Source organism: Amia ocellicauda, chromosome 13, assembly GCF_036373705.1.
Source record: "Amia ocellicauda isolate fAmiCal2 chromosome 13, fAmiCal2.hap1, whole genome shotgun sequence".
NCBI classification, from domain to species: domain Eukaryota; kingdom Metazoa; phylum Chordata; class Actinopteri; order Amiiformes; family Amiidae; genus Amia; species Amia ocellicauda.
In genome coordinates this window covers 30,953,256-30,978,368 of record NC_089862.1, presented here as the reverse complement: position 1 = coordinate 30,978,368, position 25,113 = coordinate 30,953,256, and the positions used below count along the sequence as shown (strand labels likewise).

The 25,113-nt window shown below is 38.9% G+C and overlaps 1 protein-coding gene across 5 annotated transcripts in view; it reads left to right on the top strand.

Moving 5' to 3' along the window:
- atp8a1 (ATPase phospholipid transporting 8A1) overlaps nucleotides 1–25,113 on the top strand; it is a 113,153-nt gene that overhangs the window by 81,043 nt on the left and 6,997 nt on the right. For all 5 annotated transcript variants that reach the window (XM_066720600.1, XM_066720601.1, XM_066720603.1 and 2 more), the window contains 9 exons: nucleotides 4,251–4,423; nucleotides 4,585–4,768; nucleotides 5,812–5,922; nucleotides 12,881–12,955; nucleotides 14,116–14,238; nucleotides 17,245–17,323; nucleotides 18,049–18,110; nucleotides 19,173–19,229; nucleotides 19,456–19,563. In XM_066720600.1, the coding sequence (XP_066576697.1) occupies nucleotides 4,251–4,423; nucleotides 4,585–4,768; nucleotides 5,812–5,922; nucleotides 12,881–12,955; nucleotides 14,116–14,238; nucleotides 17,245–17,323; nucleotides 18,049–18,110; nucleotides 19,173–19,229; nucleotides 19,456–19,563 (972 nt within the window). The remainder of the gene's footprint in view (nucleotides 1–4,250; nucleotides 4,424–4,584; nucleotides 4,769–5,811; nucleotides 5,923–12,880; nucleotides 12,956–14,115; nucleotides 14,239–17,244; nucleotides 17,324–18,048; nucleotides 18,111–19,172; nucleotides 19,230–19,455; nucleotides 19,564–25,113) is intronic.

Sequence of the window (25,113 nt, the reverse complement as noted above, 5' to 3'; positions counted from 1 at the left end):
CAGAATAGATGTGTTTCTAGAAATCTGTAGATGCTGCTGGGTCCTCACCTGTGGTGAGTGGGTTGTGTGTCCCTTTGTGACAGTGTGCATCGTGCATTGATCTTAGGATTTTGAATGGTAACACACGTGTCCTTTTTCCAGTGTGGGGGGTGAAGGACATGTTCTTGTTTAGTTTACATACTTTTAATTTACGATCATGACTACTGTTTCACACCTACCACTTATGGCAAACATTTGACTAATTTGTGAATCTATTTCTCTCCTATATACATTATTAATATTAACATTTACAGTAGAATTGTTTTAAGTGGGGGGGGGGGGGTCCCTATTGATGGCAATATGAACCCAGCTAGGAATAGTTTTATGACCACTGCTACAGGGAATGAGGAGGACAAGAAGGGCTCAATCAAGGACTGTTTACAGACGTCTGTAACAAGGATTGTAACATCTGCACAGCAGACATCTCTAAACTGTAGCATCCTCTCTAGACTGCAAAACAAGGCTCTGCTCAGCTATAGGTTTTTACTTTTTGGCTCACAGGTTGTGTCTTCTGGCCTGTAATACTGCAATGACTTGCATAATGATAAATGTGCTGTACCAAAAAGTAATTTTGCTCTAATTATGTTATAAAGAAATGCCTTTTTTTTCGTATTCCCATTTGCACAGGGCTTGTAAAATAAGTTTCTAATTTATTCCGTGTCCAGCAGGGGAAGTCGAAACACTGAACCCCTTCAGAGCGGCAAGAGCTCATTTTATATTTTTTGTAACATGGCTGAAGTAGCGGCTGATTTGAGAGAGTGGTCTGATAGCCTCTTTCCACTGTGATGAATTTCAATAATCGAGGGAGAGCAATGGTTCGGGTGCTTTTTTTGTTTCCAGGCCAAAAGAAATCATTGGCTGATTTGCCTGATGTTGTGTGACAGCAACGCTGCAAAAGATAAACATTATGCTTCTAGGCTGATGAGTGAGGAGAATTAACGGGGCCGTAATTGGCACAGTGCGAGGCTCTTCCCCACAATTAGCAGATGTGTGTGAGTTGCAAATGAACAACGTTTGAAAGGGCAGTTATTGATGTAAATATTTACAATTACAATTAATGGCAGATTTGAAGTGAGCTGAAGTTATTATTCATTTACATTGATGCTGTCAATGGAAAATAGTAACACAGAGATGCCAGAGTCTTCATTTAGTGAATAGGGGATACAGGACAGAGTCGGCCTGTTTTGAGATTTTGCAGTAGGTATCATGAAACACACCGCTTGTCTGGGCAGAGTTTTAGAAAGACAGGTATGTCTGTTAATTATCATCTAGAAAATCTGAAAGCATTTCAGAGTCAGCTTTCTGTGCTTGTCACAGGTCATGCCTGTGAGGTTTTTGAAGGGTAGTTATTTACAAAAATCAAAAATGCATTGAGTTTTGTTTTTTTTCCTATTCATTTCTATAACAATAGTGAGCTATATGGATATTATAACTGATTGTTGGGAAACTCAATTTCAGTGTTTCCAGATGAATTATTGCCTTTTGATTGGGAGCAATATGGCACAGAACTTTAAAGGTTATGTTCCCCCATAAAAAAGTAAAGAAAATACTTATAGCCTACAAATCTGTAACTTAGGTGTTTGGTTTTGGTGAAAAAAACAAGGAAATCTGACTGTTTGCTAAATAAATCGACAATAAATCTGCTCTTTGCCGCCTGCCCTGCATAGAGAAGCCAGAGTTTGAGGTGGAGAGATCAATTTGTTACAACTCATGAACCTGGACTTCGGCCAAAGTCAGCACTTCTTTCACCCATTAGTTTCCTTCTGCTTACACACACAAAGTGATGCTTTCAAAACAGAATGATAACCTCTCCAGCACCAGCAGCAATTCAGAAATGCATGGATGCATTGTGTGGACCCGTTCTTTTTCAAAATAACCTTTGTTTGCAGCATAATTAAGCGCTAACCTAGTGTCTGTTGTCAGCTTGCTGGTATTCACACAAGTTTAATGTGATTTCCCGCCTAAGTACAGGCACAGGGCTGCTTCAGACGCGGTGCCTGTGTACTTTTAATAGGCCCCGCGAGGTTAAAGGCATTTAGTCTTTCGGTGCAACATACATGCTTTCTGAATGTAGAGGTAACTGCTTACAGCTGCTCAACATTTCCTGGTGATCTTTCAGCGGTGACACAAGATGCCTGTGTCTCTCTCTCGTCTGTGAAACTTAAAGCCACGGCCTCCAAATATTTCCTTTAGCTTGGGTTTCAGCAGTTTGTTATGCCAGCAAGTTAAGGGTCCTGTCGGCTCCGTGCCGTTAAAGATTTCTGTCGCTCTCGCCTGTTCCTGTGAAGCTGCTTGGGTTTCACAGTGGATGGTACTTTTGAGGAGCATTTACGGGATGCCTGTTACAAGAGGTAACTGATCGTAACCTCTAACTTGGGGCAGGTCTTCGAAATTGTATAGATTTTGTATTTATTTATCTGTATTTAACTTCAAGCCAATTAAGTCAGTTTAGTTCCAAATGAAAAGTTATCAGACCATCTTTAAAATGTATTGGAGTTGCTCAGAAGGGCATGTGCAGATTTCTCTCCTTGAGTTTACAGCAGATGATTCCAATGTCTTAATGTCTTACTGCACTTGGCATGGGTTTTGGCTCCAGTGAGCAGCAGGATTTTCTTGCCAAACAAAACTATGCACAAAGCCTGCGTGAAATATCACAACTGTGCCTCAGGCAGGCTCCCAACACTTTAAGCCGTTAAGCAGATGTCAAAGACATTGAGGCACAATATGCAGGCTTTCTGTGTAATTTCTTTCCAAAAGCGAAAATCAGAAGATGCATCGCATGTCATTTGCTGTCGTGATTTGCGGAAGAGTAAATTCACAGCTAAGTGGACTTTTAGTTAAAAGCAACCAAGTAACAGCTGATGTTAATGCATTAGCCTCTCGTATAGCTTATTTTATTTGCAGATATTACGTGTCTAATGCAGGACGATGTCCCCGTCTCTTTCTGGAGATACGGCAGTGCTTGTAGTAGAAGATTCACAAAGTTGTGTCCCTCATATTGTTGATTCATATTGAATGGCGAAAGTTAAAGGAGTTATTTCTTTCAATCCCTTGGAGAGAATTATGGTCACATTGATCTGACCAAATCACAACTTGACCTCAACCTGGCAAAACTTTTCTATGCAGAGATTCTAAAGATGTGCGGATGCCAGTATTTTTATTCGTATTATTATTATTAGCAATCAATTTGACATCCTCGGCAGACCAAATTTATGTGTAACCTTATTGAAAGCAAAGTTAGTGTGGATTAGCATGCGTTTATTTATTCTGTTATTTATGAGTAATGCTAAGAGTGAACGCCTCATGATAGCATGTTTCACCCCTGTCAGAAACCATTAAGGAAGTTTTACTTTGGAAACTTAATTTTAAGCTAGCTTTAGGTCTGTAGGTCTTTATTTACCATTGTAGGCAAGCTGCCCGCTTCACAGAAAATTAATGTGATGGGTGTTTTTCCCAAAGAGAAAATCTGGACAAGTTAATTCAATTAAGATTTTAAAAGTGCAAGTGGTCCCAGTATTGTTAGTGTTTTACTTGGCATTGTATATTCTTAAAAAAAAAATCACTGCCTGTTTTGTTAATTAAGAGATAAGTGGCCTTATAATTAATATTACTTACAGAATTAAGAGAAACTTATAAGTAATTGGCAGTACGTTACCTCCTGTGGAAGCCATCTGGGAAGACGGTAGCAGATTTATATTAACAGCAGGTGTTGGCAGCATTAAGACCTGAGAATACATTCATTCCATGTTTCCAAGTTCCCCAGCAGCTTTGTAAAATAGTCTGTAAATCCCGTGACAAGCCTTTTACAGTGCCTAACACTTGAAAGTCAATTACCATGTAAAGACCTGGAATAAATAAGATGGGTGTGGTCAATTATCTATGATATAGACAGGTGACAATTAATATAAAACATATGTTTTTATGCTCAGTATCATTAAGTACTACTGTGGCCCTCAAGCATCAGAATTGATTACCACTGACTGACAAGAAGTATATATTGTTTTATGATGCAACCCCCTTTTTTTTATCAAAGACAAGAAAACCTAAACAAAAGCCCCACCTTGAAAAACTGATGTGCTTATTTGAACACTGAGAAAAAGAACACCTTGTCACACGTGCTGAAAAACACTTGGCATTTGGGGTTTAGTAACCCTTAAAGCATATTAAGTGACTGAAGGACTTCTCTAAGATGTTGTGATGTCCTTCTCCAGGGCACGAGGGAGACACTGAGTCGTCACTGCGGGATGCTTGGAGATGCTCTACGGAAGGAGAATGACTTTGCGCTCATCATTGATGGCAAGTCTCTGAAGTACGCCCTGACGTTTGGCATCAGGCAGTACTTCCTGGACCTCGCGCTCTCGTGCAAAGCTGTGATCTGCTGCAGGTAACGTCAAGCATCATCAAATTACATCCTCTGGCTTCGTGTATTTAGTCCTTAGTATTTAGTCCTTGTCACTTGTCACTTAATCCATTACGTGAGTGTTTTTCCTGTTTACTTTCCTCAATTGTAAATTTTGTTCTTGTTTATTTGAACCCCACCCCCAGAGTCTCTCCTCTGCAGAAGTCCGAAGTGGTCGAGATGGTGAAGAAGCAGGTGAAAGTGATAACCCTGGCCATTGGTGATGGAGCCAATGATGTGGGCATGATCCAGACAGCCCACGTGGGGGTTGGCATTAGTGGAAACGAGGGACTTCAGGCAGCCAATTCCTCAGACTACTCCATTGCTCAGGTGATTTGGGATGGAATACGTGTATATCGACTGTAGGCTTGTAGCTGTTCAGCAAACAAGCAACTTTGACATTTAACCTGAGCAAGGTTCCCACTGTGCAGACCAGGCCGCACTCTCCGTATGCATTCCAGCCGTAAACCATCAGACATTATCGGTGCTGATCTTGGTGCGTGTCTGCTCTGGGCTCCGCTTACCATTTGATCTGCAAAAGCTGCAAAGGTCGTGTCTGTGGACTGAAGGGAAGACATGGAGTAAAGGCAGAGATGCCCCTGCCCCCGTGATCCACATAAAACAGGCATGGGCCTGAGATAAGGACAGCCTGGCCTGCTAACCAGAGACTAACCTTTCAAAAGCACAGTTCATGCTTCTTGAATGTCGGTCTGTCCCCCCCCCCCCACCGTATTGGTTTTTGTCCAGCTATATCTTTGGTGGCTATAGACTATTTGTTTTCACCTTGTAAGTTAAAAGATTGTGCTTGCTTTTTTAGTAGGGACAGGTTCAATATAGCATAGTGTACTTATGTTTTATGAAAATACATATTTCTGTGACATCTAATGCTAGCATCTAGCATCTGCAAACTTCCCGCATAACCTTTTTTAAATGTCTTCTCAGCCTTTTGAGATGCATTGCAGATTAAAAAAATGATTATAGCACATAAAAAAGGTATGAAACAAATAATGAATTTCAAAGATGATTGTTTAAGGATGTACTGTGCCGATTACAGACAGAACTGTTGAAACCTATCTGAAAGAAAAATAGGCTCGTTCCCAGAAGAGTGAGTTATTTACATGAAGCTGCCATTTTTAATTACTTCAGACATCCATTAATATAATCAGATTTGAATGAAATATGCCAGGAATGTAAGGCCTAGTGTATTCCTCCCCAAGATCCTGCCAGTCTTCTGTTGATTCTTTAGCCTTTGAAGTTACACATGATGTAAAACTTGCTTTACAAGGGAAAAAAAGTTAGGTCAAAGAAAGGAATTAGTTCTGTGCTTTCACTATTAAGTATCATTTTTATAATTCTATACACATTTCTTTCAGTTCAAGTATTTGAAGAACCTCCTGCTCGTGCACGGCGCCTGGAACTATAATCGAGTGTCCAAGTGCATCCTGTACTGTTTCTACAAGAATATTGTTCTGTACATCATTGAGGTAGGGGATTTCAAAGCCTAGTGACTCTGACTCCACAGGCATGTATTATTTTCTAGATATAATTCTCAGTCCTGCATCAAAGCCGATGCTAATGGAAAACGGTAACGCTGCCGGGCCTCCCAGAGAACAGCTGGACGACTTATTTCACACTGGTAGCTGCCATTGGGGTATAAGGTGAAAACACAGCAGTAACTCAGGTTCAACTGTACATGACCTGTCAATTAAATGGGCAGTGAGTCACTATCACCATCTTTTAAAGGCTTAAAAAACGCAAAAGTGAACCATCCAGAGGAGGATGTGCGATTTGAAATGTCAATACTAATTTCTGTTTAAGAAATAGCCTTTCCATAAGTGTTATTGCACTGAATGGGAACAGCTCTATGCACACTTATTCCTTATATCGAATTGTTGCATTTTTACGCTGTCTAGATGAAAAGCATTAGATATTTCATTCATGTCAGGAGTCCAGTTAAATATTGAAGGCTCTGTGTGATGAGAGTAAGATTCAGCTCAGTGTTTATTGCTATTATTATTAATAATAATTTAATCATCATTATCAGCCTTTCTTTACAGTTTTGAAAAGTAAAGACAGGAGACCTAGATTTCTATCCATTCTGTGCCAGACTGCTCTGAGCTGTGAATAGTCCCTCTGTCCAAATCCGTACAAACGAAAACTCATAGACAGAAGATGACAGCCTGCTGGTGTCTTTGAGTGAGTGAGAGCCTTCTTGTTTTTATCCAATGGTGAGAAAAACAACAAGCTGTTTAATTCTGCCAGACCTGAATAGATGTTTGCTTTGTGGCTTAAGACCCCGGACCCTTATCGTGATGTACAGTACTCTGCACCATTTGATGTTTCACTTGGACTCCGGCCCCGCTTTCAACTTCTTTCAAGTTTGATGCAGCATGCATGCCCAACTTAATTTAAGTCTGGCTATGTGTATATAAAAAGATGGAGAGGGAGAGAGAAAATTGTGTGTCCTGAATATATACATCTATAGATTTTTATGTACAGTATTGAGCAATGTATAACGGTGCCTCAATGGTAATTGTTCATTAAGCATTGAGTAAAGTTAATGTTAATGCAAGCAGAATATTGTTGATTCAAGTCTTAAAAATCATGAAAGGCATCGACTGCATCAAACCAGAGGAGCTTTTCCAGATCAGCAGGGACACACACACCCGGGGACACAAATGGAAATTGGGCTTCAAGGCATTCAAGACAGAAAACAGGAGACACTTCTTCACACAGAGAGGCGTCACAATCTGAACAAACTCCCCAGCGATGTGGCTGAAGAGACAATTTGGGAACATTACAAAAAAAACTGGATAGGATCCTTGGATCACTTAGTTATTAATGGACACCAAACGAGCACGATGGGGCGAATGGGGAATGTTCTATTGATTCAGAATTAATAGTACAGTTGAACGTTTCTTAGTGTGTTTGGTATCTCTATATGATGAGAATGAGATGCACCAAAATGCTTTTGTTACTAATAATGTTTCGTATCTCAGATTTATATCTCCCTCGTAGTTTTTCCAAAGTTTAGCATCAGCTTCTGAACACTCCCAATTCTTTATATCCAGGGAAGCTATTTTATGTTTTTACGAGTTGAACTTTTGCTGGCAAGGTCCGTGAATTATGTGCTTCAGAACTGACCCTTCATCCTCTCAAGACATCAGAGTATCTCTGTGTAGCCAGGCTCCGGTTCAGGACTTTAAAAAAAGTCTCCCAGAGGGCATAAAGAGTTGCCAGATGTCATGAGAATGTCACTTTTGTCAAAGGAGCCCTGAATGCAGGAGGTGTACCAACATAAGAAATATGACCTTTTCAAATATTTCTCTCGTTTTATATCGCCTTTTTACATTTGGTGATAAATCAGTCTTAACTTCGGGATTCCAATCTGTCCTGAAATCCATCCAGGTCATCCTCAGAAAACACCACCAGTGCGATATCTGACTCTCCTCAGTGATATTCCGCACGTTATTAAAGAAAGCAGCCATTACTGTGTGTTTGTTTACTTGTTTATTTCAGGTATTTGCTTTGAATGAATAATGCCTTTTCCAGCACTGTTTCTATATACTACTATACTTGTCCTCCAAGTATCCCGCCTGTTGCTGTTGTTTCAATATAAATACTCAACACTTGATAACTATTCCTCTAAAGGCTTTTAGAAGTGGGTTCGATGGACTTGGTTTACCATTATAGCTTGCATCTTCTTCCCTACCTCATTTTGTTGTGTGCAGGTTAGAGACATTTTTTGGCTGGAAAAATCTGGAAAATGTGACATGAAATCAGTTTAAGAATGTAATATATACTTTATTCATCATTTACTCTGTTTTTCTCATTCTTTTGATAATGTGAAAAAGTAGTTTGTATTGTTTATACTTGGACTTGAAGTTGATAAGATACACAAGTGCTCATTAGCTGTACAGCACACAGATAAGCTTCATAAACGCATGAGATTCTCTGTTATGTGTTTACATTTTTCCCATTATTATTGTGTTGTACTATTCCGACCTGAGAACATCTGCATAAGCCGTTTTACAGAATAATAAATCCAATGTAGTATCAGTGTTAGCCATGTCATGACAGTAGGGAGACGTGTAGCGGCACAGAGACATTGACAGATCATATGAGATAGGTGTATCAATGTGATGGTTTGCCTCCAATTCAGAAGACACAAGACATTCTGCCCACAGTTTTCGAGGACACGTCTTAACCAGACATGCTAACAGATCTGAAAAAGGATTGTTATGGAGTGATTTTATATTTATATTGGTGATTTTGTCAGAAATATTTTTTTGTTTTACTTTTCTGCTAAAATAAATACCATTTTTTCTTGGTGTACTGCAAGTTTGCTTCAAAAGAACGCCATCGTCTGTTTTTACTCTCTGTCCATATACTCCAGTGGTTGATACTGTAACCCATTGCATGAAGTCATGTTTGGTCTTCCTTCCCTCTCTCTTTTTTTCTTTTACAGCTTCAGGCAAGTATCTGTACACTTCGCGTGTACAATAGCAGGTTCTGTTTTACTATTCTTGTTGGCTACAGTGAGCTGTAAGACGATGCTGTTCCAAAGACACTAGAATACAAAGATATATCAGCCTTTTGTTCTATTGATCTTTTGTTACTTTTTGAAATCCATTTCCCAGTAGTAGCACAAAGAGGATAATAGGCATTTTTTTTCTCTGCTTGTAATGTATCAAGCACCCATATTGTAGGCCATGACATTCAAGACACTTGCAACCCTAGGGAATACTAAAAGTTACATTTGTTGGGCTAATAGGTTTACTTTTGTAAGCATTTCTGTCTGTAATTCAGCCAGGACAATGCAGATGCTAATTTTTCATTAGACAATTCATCCTGATCGGCCATGGATGTTGACATTTATTAGATTTGGTTTCTTTTTTTTCCTGCTTCTAACAAACGCCCTGAGCTAGCGGGATCCTGGTGTTCATGGGGTATCTTGGGGTTGTATCATTTTCTCCTCAGTTTGAAAAGCATATTCCCTGTGCTGTGTGAAGCATTTTTGGGCTTCTGTGGCTAATTAACCTTGAGAGACCGTTGTCAAACTGAATGAACAACTGAAAATCACAAGTTTCAGGTTTTGAGCTATCTTCATGTTGTACAAGCTGACTTAGAGACAATAGTTGACTCTATTTCTTTCCTTTCTTAACTTTTTAAGTAAAATATTCAGACATGTACATACATTGGACTACCTCTGTGTGTGTGTGTGTGTGTGCATATGAGATCAAGCCCTATAGACATACAACAAGGAAATGTGTGATAAATTGTTGTATACTTCGCTTAATTCCAATCATTTGAGCTGTCAAGATATGGGGAGTCCCTACAGTGTCGTTACCTCATTAACATATTACTTTATTATTGGCATCAATACAGTTTGTATGTCTTGGTTCATACTGCCAGTGCTTGCGTATAGAAATGAAAAAAAAAAAAAGTATGACTCTTCTGAGCAAATTTATAATACAGCTTGTGTGCATTTCAACTGACACAAAATTATATATTTTTTTCCGTTTGTCAGGTTTGTTTTCCTGGCCCTTACAGAAACGATGTCAGCTCACCCAGTATGTTGTTTTGATTGACAAGTGGCATTTATGAGCTAATTACATGAAGACTTTTAGAATTGTTTGGTTGGGGGGGTGGGCGGTTGCGAATGAGGGAAAGAAAGGAAAAAAAAAAACGGGTGCTGGTGAATGCATTGCAAAGGCCTGGTGATCTTTATGGCACAACCCCCCCCCCTCTCTGTATGTACTTGGATTTCTTTTTTTTTTTTTTATTGAAGCATTTGATGCCATTTGCATTTTGTACACGGTAAAGGGACAAAGGCCTGCCTATAACAAGGACAAATGTCAATCTCTGGCTGATCAGGCGTGGGAGCAAGGAAATCATTGATTTTTAATAAGCTGATGAATATGCAGAGCCGTAGTCGGAGGCGAGCACTTTTCTCAGTCAGCCACACCTCTGCCTGGAGGAGGAAAAAAGGGACCCATTTAATTTTCATATATTCCATCATCCTTCAGGCTTTCTGATTGTGCAGAGAGGTTGACAGCTGCAACTCCCCTCAGCTAAAGAGGCGAAAATGTTACATGCAATTTGAAATAACAAATTCTTCCTATGTTGAATGCATGCATAAGCAAAAATATATTTTACATAAGCACCCTCCAACTAAGCCTAGTACATGTTTACCAAATATTGGGTTTAGGAATATATATTTATATGCACACTATATTTGTTAAACATGTTATACTATATATATTGTTTTAGTTTTTTCTTTGTAGAACGCATTAATCAACCAAAGGAGGAAGAACCAGAAAAGGAAAGAAGTGTCAATAGATCTTATGACATCATTCTAGATAAATGTCTTTGCAGGAAAAACAAAATGTAACAAAACAAAAAACAGCTGAGGTACAGGGAGGGGTGTTGCACCAATTTTCTTTTATTCCCTCTTCCCGCGAGGCAGACATTTGTTTTTCAAACATTTTCACGCATTTGCGCACACGATAAAAGGAGGCTGTTCTGCTAGCATGGGCGGCTCGGTAGGGGCCAGCCAGGGTACACATTGTCAAATGAAGAATTTGTAGCGATTCACGCTTCATAATGAGGTTAAATGAAGCGTGGAGGGTTGCAAAGCCACTGCAACACAGTACTCCGATTCAGTTTTCCATCCTGTCATGTTCTTGCTTACAACAAGAGAACGTATTAGACGAAGACAATTTAATAATTTCATTAGTAGTCAAATGCTTTTTTTAAATCTATAATAGTGTTTTATTAAAAATATTTCATTGTTATTCAGTTAAGTTTTATTTATTATATATGCTCATTGCCATCTTTAACTTTTGTATCTAAAGTTCACTGGTAGTTTTTTGACATTATATGAGTGTTTGCGTTTATTTTAAACACATTCATTTCTCTTTCTATATTGTCAGTTGAAGGAGGTTCCTATATGCCTATGAACCACTTTTAGCTGAGTTTGACGTGTGCTTTGCCCAAGCAAGCAAGACAAATCGAGAGAGTTCACAAGGAAGACGTATCACCTAACATATGTTTTAAATACTTGCATCTAAAGCAGCGCTCTGTGGTTATGATCTGGGTCTGTTGAAACATCAATCTTGATCTTGTCTGAAGAAAGAGAGGGAGCCCCTTGTTTATACCTCATAATTCGTGGTACTGAAGGCATTTACATTATTTTGAGGATAAGGATAAAATAAAAAACTGTAGTTTGATATATAGAAGTTTTAATCCTTCCAAAGACAGAATTTGCAAGGACCGAAATTGCTGGGCTGATCAGCCGGCAGGTTCATGAGCTTGTGAATCAAGACATTTGACGAATGATTCGGAGACATATAGGTCAGGGCTTGCAAGCTTTTGGACATTTAGTGCTGCTTAACTTTTTTGTTTGTTGGTAATGCAAGGTCAGATGATCTGAGTTAAAAAGCCACTGAAAGGCTGTGCATTTTCTGTCGTTTTGACATGCAGTGTTTAATTTACAAGAGGTAGTGATACAGTTTGTGATGTATTTGTTCAAAGCAGACAATTCCTGTGTTTGGCTGTATTTTTTTCTTGGTTTTGATGGTCTTGTAGAGTAGAGTACATGGCTGATGTTTTGTTTATTTAGTGTGTTCACACCCTCTGTGTTTGTGAAACTGACAGATCTTTAGAACTAATTTACTTGACTGTTTTTCATTACAATTATGTAAAGAAAATAAATAAAATCAAGTGATATATATTTGTAGACTTCTAAATATCTGCATGTGATTTTGAATATGATTTACTTCCCAGTTTATTAAAACTTACTAATACATTTTATAACATTTTTTTTTATTATTCATCTGTAAATAAAATGCATTAATTGAAATTATGTATGAAGTCTGCTTACAAGTCATAAACTACTTGAAAGCTGTTTTATGTCAATGCTGGTCATAGCAGGTGGGGACAAACAATGTAGGTGTTATGAGACTTCAGTTTTATTTCCACTGAACAGACAATTAAAGTGCACAACGGCAGAAGAATTGGGACATTTTTTGTTTTCTAAACCCTTGCAAATCTGTAGTGGATAGCAGTTCTCAAGAAATTAATTTTGTAATATTACCCTAAAGCTTATAAAATTATATTATGAGTACAAACCCTTAAATACCTTTTAAAGTATATGTGGTTTTATTTATTTATGAGTATGTGTGAGTGTGTGTATGTATTATTCATTATAATCAAATGTTGAATCCCACAGATTTAGCTAATCCCTCAGTAAGAACAGCTTCATATTAAAAGACTAACTGTGATTATTCACTACGGTTTGTGAAATACTGTACTGTAAAATCTCCCTTCTTTTTAAAGAATGTTTTGAAACTGACAGCATGGATTTTGTGTGTGAAAATGTACAATGAAACTTATTGTCCTCCCGTTTTGATAATGATTATTTCCTGGCCCTATTTACAGATCTGGTTTGCCTTTGTGAACGGCTTCTCTGGACAGATTCTTTTTGAGCGCTGGTGTATTGGTCTCTACAATGTGGTAAGTGCAATGGCTGCATTGTTTAAACACTGAATATTGTGAACATGTCAGTCTCTACATTTGGGCTCTTACTCTTTTTAGAGAAGGCGTCCTTTAGATTTTTAAGTAATCTGCAAGGATTTTGGTCCTAAAGGGTGATAAACCATATTGTAATATTACAGACAGCACTGTATTATCAGCCACAAATATTGAAGTGTAACTAAACATGCCATTGCCAGCTCAGAGCTCCCAATACAACACCTCTGAGATTAACTGGATCAGTGAATCATCAGAACTATAAACTACTGGGCTACTGAAGGAATTCCTCGAGCCATTTATCAAAAGAATTGAATCGTTTTAAAGCCAGATGTGACTTTCATCCTATTAAAATAAATGTATCAAGTGCTGACTGTTTGCTACTGTCCATATCACCAGTAGAAATGTTGAATTTGCCTATAAAAACATGTGCTCAGTGGGAGTGGATTTGGTGAAATGGGGTGTATCTGCCCAAAATACGAGTTTTCCTCCTGCACCCCTTGGAGAATGTTTGCCAGTCGTGCACTCCAAGTGGGTCACCGTCCAAAACCAGCGTCTTGCCGCCAAAACAGCAGATGGGGGTATCAGGGACCCCAGATGCATAATCACACACTTTAAGCAACATGCATCTAAAGCACTTGGGGCTCAGTATTTAAAGGGGGGGAAAAGTCACTTAAAATGGACTGATTCAAAATATGTTCTTTCACTGATAATACAATAAACTAACAGATCAGCTAAACATACGTTTTGGGAGACAGCTGCCTTTGGCCCACAAGACCAAAGTGATCATAAAGACTTACAAGATGCATAGCAACCAGGCATTTTCTGCCATGCTGGTGAGACGGCACAATCGGGAACTTTTCAGTTGTTTTCTTTTCCTTCTGCTGGACTTATTCTTCGGAAGATTATCTTCACATTTGCTCTTTTGTGTGCTAAGGCCACTCTGATCTTTAAACCTTTCAGTTAATCTGCATTAAAGCTATTTTTAAGATAATTTCTCTTGGATATAATTTTCAATCTTTTACCCAAGGTGAAGTAAATTTTACCCACAGAAAACTGTCTTGATTATAATTAAATAAAAAATATAGTTTTGTGCTATTTGTAATGCTTTTGTGGTTTTGTCCTTTTTTTTTTTTTTTTTACAGATTTTCACTGCCCTGCCCCCTCTCACCCTGGGGATATTTGAGAGGTCTTGCCGCAAAGAAAATATGCTGAAGTACCCGGAACTGTACAAGACCTCTCAGAATGCAATGGGCTTCAACACCAAGGTGCCTGTTGTGGATTTTAATTTATATTATCTTATAGTAATGCAGACTACATAGTGCAGGCCCATTATACTTTCACCATGTATTGTGCTGGAGCAAATATTTCTGAATATATCTTCAGCTACATTAAATATAATCGATCACTCGTTTAAATTATATTATTACCACAGCAACATAAAATGTGCAAAGGAGCTTCAGCTTTTCTAATTTCTTTATTATAATAATTCCAAATCTTATCTTCCCCTCAGACTACAGAGCCAGGTAGATGTGATCCTAGAGAAAAGGTTGCACTGTCCCCTATCTTTTTAATATCTAATGATTGAATGCATGCCTACATTATTACGAGAGATAATTAACCAGGAGGATTTTTTTTCTTACTTAATGGGTCTACTACGACCATCTAAATCTAATGAACATCGGGCCAGCTTTGTAAAGACTAATCCTGAAGTGCATTTCCCCACAATTTTATTATATTTTCAAAGCCACCAGATCTGATGCAGAGGTGAATATAAAAAGGCAAAGTTTGAAGCGATGTGCCCATCCTTTCTGTAATTAAACCCTGATGTCCCCATGCAGATAGCAGGGCTGTGGTGGGACAGGCTGGGTACATCCTAATGAGATGCTGTTAGTTTTCCCCTGCTGTTAATAAAGCTGTCTCCTGTGGCCTGCGATGATTTGTCCCTGTGGTTTAGTGGTCTTCAAGCCTCATGTCTTAGCAGTGTTGTGTGGAAATGGATTACTGACCCCTGTGGAGAGGGAGGTCAGGGGACAATGAGAGCTGCCATAAAGTTTGTAGGGGGGTGGGGCACAACACCATTATTCATTAATGTGGAGCTGTGAAAAAATGCTGATTTTGTTTTAACAAGAAATTGAGCCTGTTTACTTAATAAGGCTGGCTTAGATCTCTGACATACCAGGCCCACAGCCACCAGAGCCGAGGACGGGGCTGTGTAGACCTCATCACGCCTTGAACTCCACCACTACACGCACAACTGGTGTGCGAAGACTTGCAGACTCAGTTTCCTCTCCATGAAATTTGCCCACATTAACGCTGCTGTTATCACAGGATACAGGGAATTTATTCTCGGCAGCTCTGTATTGGACTTATTCCAAGAACCGGTAACCTGTATTATGAGTTACAAAACACATTGACAAAGAAATTAGAAGAAAACAGAAAACAATGTTTAACAAATATTTTCCTATGATATATTTTCAATGTTTACGTTTGTCCACATTTTCCTCTTAATAACACCTTCAACTGAAGCCTTTTACACTGAAAATATGGATCATGTAATCACTTTAATGTCCATGCAAAAGAGATTTAACTTGGACTGAACTGATTCAGTGGTTTCATATGGTTGCACCAATCCTCAGCTGTCTTCTGTTTGTCTTAATCCCGCTTTCCCTTTTAAAACATTCAGCTAACATTGGGCGATTTTAAATAACTTGTAAAATCGAATGTAGGTTCCTTCATGCTTTTTCAAGCAATTAGCAGACCACAAAATGTGATTGTTGGTTACAAGCAGAAATGCATTTGCAGTTGAATTCCCAGCACCCTGCCAGGAAACAGGACTGGCTGTGACAAATGATTATGAACATTTATTGATTAAATTAGCATGTTAAGGGAGGTTCACTGCTGAAAGAGCTATGGTAATAATGATTATAAATAAATAAAACCCCCAACAGAAGCTAGAAATTCCAGAGAGGAAAAGTGCAATTTTTGTTAAATACTCTAGTGGAGTACTTCAGCTGATAACTTAAAGCACACCATGCCCGGGTTTACCTAATGTTTCCTGGTTTCTTATAATTGTGCTTTTATTTGTTTTGGTATGTCTTGTTATACGAGGCTTTGACGGGAAAATAACTGACAAAAAAGACCTGTGTTTGACTGCGTGTGGGATAGGTTAATTGGGTTAAACATCTAATTGTACTAATAGAGATAATTCATCACACATGATCCCGTGGAAGGCGCTCACTGTGAGGGAGCAATCTGTGCTCTCAGCGGGGGGGGCCTTTGTGAGAGTAGCTTGCCGGCTGCTGCCGATGTCGCCGGGGTTTGTTATGGTAAGAGAGAGCAGAGGTGATGAGGTCATACCAAGGGGTCTAGGTATTAAAAGCGTGACAGAGAGTATAGGGAATAAGAAACGCTTGAACTAGCCTTTCTTTTTCTTTTTTCTCCCCTTCTTCCACCCAACACCCACCTGTGGTTTCTGTCAAATGAAGTGAAGATGATAACTTGCCAAACCCTTCTCCTTTAGTTATCCAAGCACGATTAGGTCATTTCGAACATAATATCTTAGCATCCTGAGGGGCAGGGAACCCATTCTGGTAAAACAACATGCAGGATGCTCCCTTTCACTTCAGGAAAGTTGGTACAATAACAAACCTAGAGCAAACAACCGGGTGATTTCAGCACTGTCTGACTATTTTTGAAAAACGAGGAAAGGATTAAAAAAAAAAAAATTATATAAAATGACTGGTGGAGAATTATTGTGGGTCCACGCATTCCACAGACACTTTAATGACACTTCTAACAAAACGGTTTCATTTCTGTCAATATGCACGTCATAAATCTGAGAAGTAGTTGTGTGGACGAAACCTGGATATCTGTTTTCATGATGTGGAAGACTTGATGCACAATATATGTGGACACGACACCCTTTAAACCACCGGTGGTTTGTGTAAGACATTGTGAGCCGTACATGCCTTTTTATATTGTTCTTTGTCATAAATTGTGCTTAGCTGTCTTAATATCGGAATGCCGTTATGCTGGTTTGTTTTTGTTTTTCTTGCTCTTGATTCATAGACTTCTGAAATTTGGGGGGGGGGAGTGCGAGGTCCACCCCCAGTAGGGATAAGAGATACAAAGTGGCTGTCAGAAAAACAATTCACTGTGGTGGCCTGACAAAAACACACTTAGTGAATCTTAAGCACAGATAAAGAGTCGGGTCAAAGTTCACCGAGCTGGTTCGTCACAAACGGTTCTCATGGATTTTTGTTTTCCCTTAGGTTTTCTGGGCTCATTGTCTGAATGGCCTCTTCCACTCAGTTATTCTCTTCTGGTTTCCACTGAAAGCGTTCCAGCATGGTAAGCAGAGCGCGTCTGGGGACTGGGAAAATATACCACACTCTCGCTCTTCATAAACCACTATCGCCCAAATAGAAATACGCCATGGACTCGGGCAGCAGGAGGCTTAGTGAAGCACAGCGGCTGGAAATGTTCTGTTAATAAAATATAAGAAAACTACAAGAAGAACGACACTGAAATTATCTAATTCACACTGCTTTTAATATTGAGCGATTCTGTGCTGCATCCTCTGAAAGATAATATAATGAGTGAGTGGAGGGTTAAAATACCTAGATAAATATAGAAGAAAATTATAGAAATCTGTTTGAGATAATATATTTTGAGGTTAATATTTGTTTCTCTGAGCAGACCCCCCCCTCTCCCCCAAAAATTATCCATTGAGATGAGTTTAAAAGATAACATTAATTATAGAAGACAAATAGTTATAAACTGCATCCATCTTTCTTGCTTTGACAATCTTTATTTGTCAGTGGTATATATGTGTTGTATGTAGTAGTTTTTATTAAATATCCAGTTTAGTAAATTAACTATTATTGTTATTGTTATTCACATTTCAAAGTAGTAACGGTGAACTATATATTAACTGTGAATTATATATTAACTAAAACCTAATCAAGTAGTAGATTTTTGTGTGTTGTGTTGATGAAAACTAAACGTTGATTACTTTACATGATCATTCTGGTTTTCATAGAGTAACTACTAAAAGCCTGTATGTTCCTTTCTAGATACTGTGTTTGGAAATGGAAAAACTCCAGACTACCTGCTATTAGGGAACATGGTTTACACAGTAAGTTTTCATAAACAAGTATTTCATAAAACTTGTTATTCTGTGATGAATGCATGGCTGGCCCACGTCAAAGTATCCCCTTTCTATGGAGGATTGGGTTTAATTGTGTATTTTAACATTTGTGTAGCACTTTTGTATTTCAACAGTAAATTAGTTTGCATCAGTAGCTCAGTGAGGACAATGTTATGGGTTCAAATTCTGTTTACAGCTGAATTTGGAAACTTTTATAGTATCTTTTTTTTAATGTATTTGAATGTGGGTTAATTATCAGGGTATGAGAACTCAAACACATGTTGTTCTTGTCGCTCTTTAAACCCATGATGGACACACATGGACACGTTTGATTATTGAGAGGTTTTCCTATGTATATGAATTTGATTTCTGTGTGACAGCAGAACACCCGAATGATCATTCAGAAACCTTATGTAATAATTGATTTGAAACAATGAAACCGTTATTGTTTAAGACTGATTTAGTCTTTCAGCAGAGCCATCTTGTGACTGAGCTCCTGCAGGGCTGCATGGCATCAGTAATTCCAATTAGCACTTAACTTACTAAGCTTTTTCTAATTGGTGGTATACAGTGTGAAACAGTCAAATCTGATGCTTGGGGCACACTCTAATTGTCTTTTTTTCCTCCTAAAGTTGTTTGAGAGCTATTGGTGAGATGAGCTGATGATTTATTGCAATAAGTTATTCAAAATATGTGACATGAAGTTAGAAACGTATTCATATCTTTAGTTTAAAAATCAAACCATATGGTAGTTTGTGAAAGATGGATCTAGTCTTTCCTACATATTGGGAACATGACCAATGTGTAGAATGTACTCCCACTTCCTTCTACAGTCCTCACTTCCCGTGAATGAGCTCCTGACCCAGACAGACAGAGACTGGCTTTGGTACATTTCCAATGTAATCTAGTGGGAATATATTGAAGATTTCTTGACTAATAAAAGTGGGGAAAAATAGGCAGAAGGATTTACCTTCAGGATGATCCGCAGCATTTTGGGTTCATTTTAATTAGTTGCCATTTGAATGTCTTTTTTCTTGTTCTTGTTTTCAGTTTGTGGTGATCACAGTGTGTCTCAAAGCTGGACTCGAGACGTCATCCTGGACTATGGTAGGCACAGAATGCACTGCTGGGATGTTTTAACTATTACATAAATGTCTACTGGGGGGAAAAAAACAACAACTTAACAATAAAATATATAATTCATTTGAGCTGATACTTAAAAATAACATTTTAAAACAAATTAATTACTTGTGCAGATTGTCTTCTGTAGCATATTTTATTTATTTATGTATCAACACAAAAAATGCATCTGTTGCTGTTTGTCCCCCCACAGTTCAGCCACATCGCAATCTGGGGGAGTATCGCCATGTGGGTGGTTTTCTTCGGGATCTACTCTTCTCTGTGGCCCGTCATTCCCCTGGCACCAGACATGTCGGGAGAGGTACTCGCGGCTTCATTCCCATCATGTACTAGTTAATCTGTTACAAACAAGTTCTTTGCAGGAAATTGTATATATTGCATATATACCTTCGTGTTTAATGCAGCGTTTATCAGAAATGCATCTGAACCATGATTACACAGTCCGCAAAGTGTCACTTATTACAGGTTATTACTGCAGCAGAGCGAGAGGAGTCTATACCGAGGGCTTTGGTTTAAAAGGCCCCTCCAGATTCCCTGTTCTGACCTTTAGCGTTTGCAGGGTGAGCAAAGGTAGAGGAAACTGAAGCAAACATATGATGTCTACCAAACATCTTTTATTTGCAAGACCGACCTTGAAAAAGGCCAATTGACTGGCACTAGCTGTGACTTTGATCATTTAGTAGGTCAACAGCCACTGGTAGTGCAGGTAGTCAGATCTCCCAGCACTGCCGGTGTAACGAGCTGTGTGGTGCGGACGCTCGGAGGAGTGTCTGTGCGGTGCGGGGAGCTCTGACCTGCACACGTTAAATAACACTAATACACTGCCTCTTCTATTATTATAGTTATCATCTTTTGTACTTTTCACCCATTATTATAGCTGTCCTCTCTCCTTAGAAACATGCAGCAAATTTGACTTCAAGATAGTGATTTACTGTAAGAGCTGCTGTCTGAGCTGGGCATATTTTTTAGTTCCTTCTCCAGAGCTGCAAAGAGTGCAGAGCAGTTAAACAATACCAGCTTTTTTCCCCACCTAAGTCCCATGTAATATGTCATTGACAAGTACATGTTTTTCTAAAGCCTGTTTTGTGGTGAAAACCTCCTGCTGAAAACCACAGCTCTTCAGAATGTGTGTTGTCTAAGTTAAGACTGACACTCAGTTTAATAAGATCCATCTTCTGATACAAGTTTTTCTGCTTTTGAAATATCTTGGCGTTGAAGTGGCAGCTGCTAAAGTCTGGGTGCTTGGCAGAATGCTCTGAAATCTCAGTGTATTTCTCAAAGTGATAAATGAAATCATGTCTTAAGTAGAAAATGTAAACCGTCTGTATAAGTAGTGCTTTGATCAGTGGAAATGTGTATAAAATGGCTTTGTTTCCCTTAATGCAGAAAAGCTGGCACTGCTTTAGTCGCCATGTTTGTTAAACACTTGTGCTTGTGGAGAAGTGGGGGAAATGAACTGACCAGCACACAGGTTTTCATAAGTGCTACTTTAACAGTAGGCCTGGGCATGTTAAATGTAGCCTGCCTCCAAAATCCATCTGTTTCTGCTCTGCTAGACCTAAGGGATCAATAAAACTACTGAAGGAAATGAAAGTTAAGGGAAAAAAGTATGCTTTATAGAAATTCACATTATTTTTATTAAAGCTGTGAAATGTCCTGTAACAATGTTGTTAAATGCGGTGCTGCAAAATGTGCGGGTGTTTCTTTTTGTGGCGGTGGCATTGTACATCTGGCATCTGGGCGCTGGCATTGTACATCTATATGCAACTCCTTCTAGCGCCAGTGTGAAATTCTTGAATCCTGACTCATAAGACACACGTCAAAATTTACAGCTCTTTGACTGGATTGTAGCAACCGAGCTGGCTGGCGTTCAAAGTTAAACTGCATCCAGTGATGTAAATAATGCTGCTGTCTTCATTCTTTTCCTCACAGTGAGTGTTGCCTCAAGAGATGGGTATTTGACCTTATATCAAAATATATATTAAAGTCTAGGTTTTCCTCTCGCCAAGTTACTGTAGTTTTGTGTTAAAGGATGACACTCAGGGCTGAGGAGGCAGAGGAAGAGCAGGGCTTGACCACCAAAAACGCCAAAGGGAGCGTCGCAGTTTATTGCTCTGGACAATGAGAGAGATTAACCTCTCGTGAAAGTGGAGGCCTGTGACGAAACGGACGTTTAAATTAATGGTCAGTTGACCGCGCTGTGGATAAACTGAAATATAGGTGAGCTGATAGGCCGCGCTTAGACACCTGTTTGTGTGCGGGATCAGCTGTGGAGAAACTCCAGTCCTCTTGTTCTTGACGTTGTTTTCTTTTGGGGGTTTTAATCGTCGTATCATTTTGTAAACTACCTTTGTGTTGAGACTACATGGGGGCCGTACTTTGTAAAGAAAGAGTGACCACCGCAACACCAAGGGTTTTGGGGGGCAGGGGTCTCGCAGATTGTGAATTCTTTGCAGCTGTCTTGTTGCATTGACAACAACCTGGATTTTCCCTCAGTCTTGTAAGGCCTCCACCGTGGCGGCCATTGAATCCGGCTGATTTTTTTGATCTCTCATGAATCCCCTCGGGAGTCACTTTTTACTAAATCTATTTGATTGCACAAGGCCCAGATAAGTGTCGGAGGGGGGTGGGGGGGTCTTGGCATAAGCCACAGATCTCACACATTTGAGACAGTTTGTAAACCACATAGTGAGGCAGACTGGCTCTGTCCGTAGAACAGGCCTCCCCTGTTACAGCCATTGTCTCCGGCGGGTTGCCTTGCCATTTCCCAGATGATGTCCTTGTGTGCGGAGGGATGTGAAAAGTTAGAAACAAAACTGGGCTCTACAGACCAGGGGGAGCTTTCTTGCACAGAAAGGAAGGAAATCGCGCTCTAGGATTTTTTTTTTTCTTGATGCAAAAAAAAGCAACACAAAGAGGCTCTTTCTTTATTGCGAATGTCAGCTTTACATCTTTAAGGTTTGGATTAGCCTAGCAAAACAAAAAGGGAAAAATCTGACAGGCTTTCAAATATTACACAGGAAAAAAGTTGGCTTTTCTCAATTCATGTTGGTCATTTCTAAAGCCAAAGGCTGGGATGCAGTGAATAGCAGGACCCGATTGTTTTCTGTTAGATTTACCATCACAATAGTTGGAATTAACATTCCTGCACCTACATTATCACTGTTGTACTGTTTCAGTACCAGGGCATAATGAACAGGGTTCGACCGCACGGCTCTAATTGCTGTATATTGTCGGTCGTGGACCAAAAAATAAATTAATATCTGCTTGATTTAAGATCTTATTTATTGACATGTTCTACAAATGTTTATGGTATTAAATGATGGTATTAGCTTTAAAAGACAGATATCGTATGTATATAGATATAGATTTACATCCTATTACGGGGGTTCCAGAACATTTTCGTAGTGGTGTAATCGACGATTCTAAGATTGAATATATATTGTGCAACTCTAGATGTATAGGACTTTTCATTACAAAGTCTACACGTGGCAGTTATGCGATATCGGGTGATTCTGCCCACATGCTTCGATAACATGAGAAGTACAAAGGGAGGACGTCTGCGGCGCTCCTGATAGCCCGGTCACACACAGATAACCCCAGGTGCGTCTGCTGCCCGGCCCATCTCGGGGGCTCGTTTCTGCGGCTGGCTGCCCTGGGGTTTCCCAAGGACCTGCGGAGTGAAGCAGTGCAGGAGCCGCCGCTAAATTTAGAGCCTGCTGTCAAGTGTGAGACGAGCCGTTCCAGCGCTGCTGCCATCGCTCTCTGATGGGAAGCTGAAGTAGTTTTGTCCTCGGTCTGAAACCCACGCTCAGAGCAGTGGATCCTTCTCATCTCTTCTGATAAAGCTGATAAATCAAAAGACAGTCCTGAAGCCTCCTATGGAAACAGACGTTTAAGATCGTACTGTTTTTTATTTATGGCTTGATAGCAGTGTAGGTTATTCCTGCTGATTCAGAAAACTAAATTTTTTTAAACACCAATTTTATTTTCTATTTGTGTGTGTTAATGTATGTTTTACTGAAAGCATTTAAATGTGTATGATGAGGTTTTTAGCACAGGATAAAACTACAGTGGCTTTTGCTTATTGAACTCTAAAATATATGTTAAGGTTAGGTTTTTATTTTATTTAGAAAAAAATTCCTGGGTTATTTTTGGTTTTCTTTTCTGTTTTTTTAAAGAGGAAATTATTTGTTGATTATGGACTTCGAATATGTAGTTTATTTTAAGACAAACTATCAAGGCACAAGAGGATAATATCATAAAACATAAACCGCTCATCCCTTTTTTGAACAATGCTGATCTTTTTAGTAGACCTAATTAAGAAAAAATAAACTGAGTGCAGATTCTCCCGAGAGAGACGGAGGCCGCGTGTGTGAAGCCTCTTGCAGGAATTCAAAGGTGGCCACTTTTGTTTGGTCTGCGAAGAGGGAGAGTTTTGAAGTCTTATAAAAACAGCCAAGATGGAGCCTCGGACACGACCTGTCCTCCCGGAAGATTTGCTTTTATTAGTTTACCCTGAGTATAGCCCTTTTTCTCCGACCCTGATTAAGTGGCGGCTTGGAAAAGCATCAACACAACAGAGTTTTTATGTTTGTCTGCACCACACATACTAAGCGCATTTTGTGTCCTCTTCTAAATAGGTTAATTAAAATTAAAATAAACTCCAGCATATAGAATGAATTACTGTGTTTATTGTACTTAATATTGGTGAGTTTCATTGAATTATCAAAGCTATCAAACCTTTACTCAAATGTTGTATTATTCTTATGACTATTATTACTATTATTGCTATTATTATTATTTTTAAACCTAAAGATTTCAGAGTCATTTTAAGTAATCCCAATTGTAGGAAAGTCAGTTTTGTTAACAAGTGCTACTTTCATCCAATGACTCCAATACCTGCAATACACATACCTGGCATCACCTCGGGGTCAGATCAAGGCAGTCAAAGTCTTTAGTTTCTGCTGTAGATTACAGGGAAGACATTGTGTCTTGGTTATAGTTTTAACAAGTGGCACAAGCATGTTAGATCATTTCGAATCCAGGATGTATTTTGTGCTCTGAAATTTAATGACAGATAGTTTCAGTCAGTTAGGCCAAAGCAAACAGTATGGGCTGCACATGATTTCAAACTTTTTAGGTTTAACAGATACAAGTATTTTTGTTTCCCCCCCTTCAGTTGTCCTGCATGCGTGTAATTGGGTAGACAGAGCTGGTGTCTTTGCTGGAGTGTTTATTTAGTTAATTACAGTAATTTTGTGGTGTATTATACACATTAAAAAAACAGAAAAGGAAAAATGGAATCACAGAACATCAGGAGGGTCGTAATAAATGGGAAGATAAGTTATTACATATATTTAGCTCATTGGCCTTCTCCAAAAACAGATGAATGTGGGAAATAATTTTCCAAAAAGTATAGTGTGCATTAGAAAAACAATGTAGAGTTTCTTTTTATCTCTAGCTGAATGTCCTGAGAATAAAAAACATACAAATCTGAGAATATAAATTGCTAGTTATTTTCTATCCTATGGCTTTTCAGATTTGAAGCTCAATTATAATTTTACACGCACACTAAAACAATCTTCGCTACAGCTTTTAATTCGACATCTGTTAATGACTAGGTTACTTGTAGTGTATTCTCAAAATGACTGTTTGTGAGACCAAAAAAGGGAGTAGCTTTCTTATAATTGGGTGCATGTATAAGCAGTTATTTGCACTGCGATTTGTAATATTCCTTGCAATTAAAATGAGATGTACACATCCCAAGTCTCTTGCATATCATAAAAGGGGGATCAGAAACGTACAAGCTGTGCAGAGGAAACGTACAGCACATTAGTAGGGTTTTACT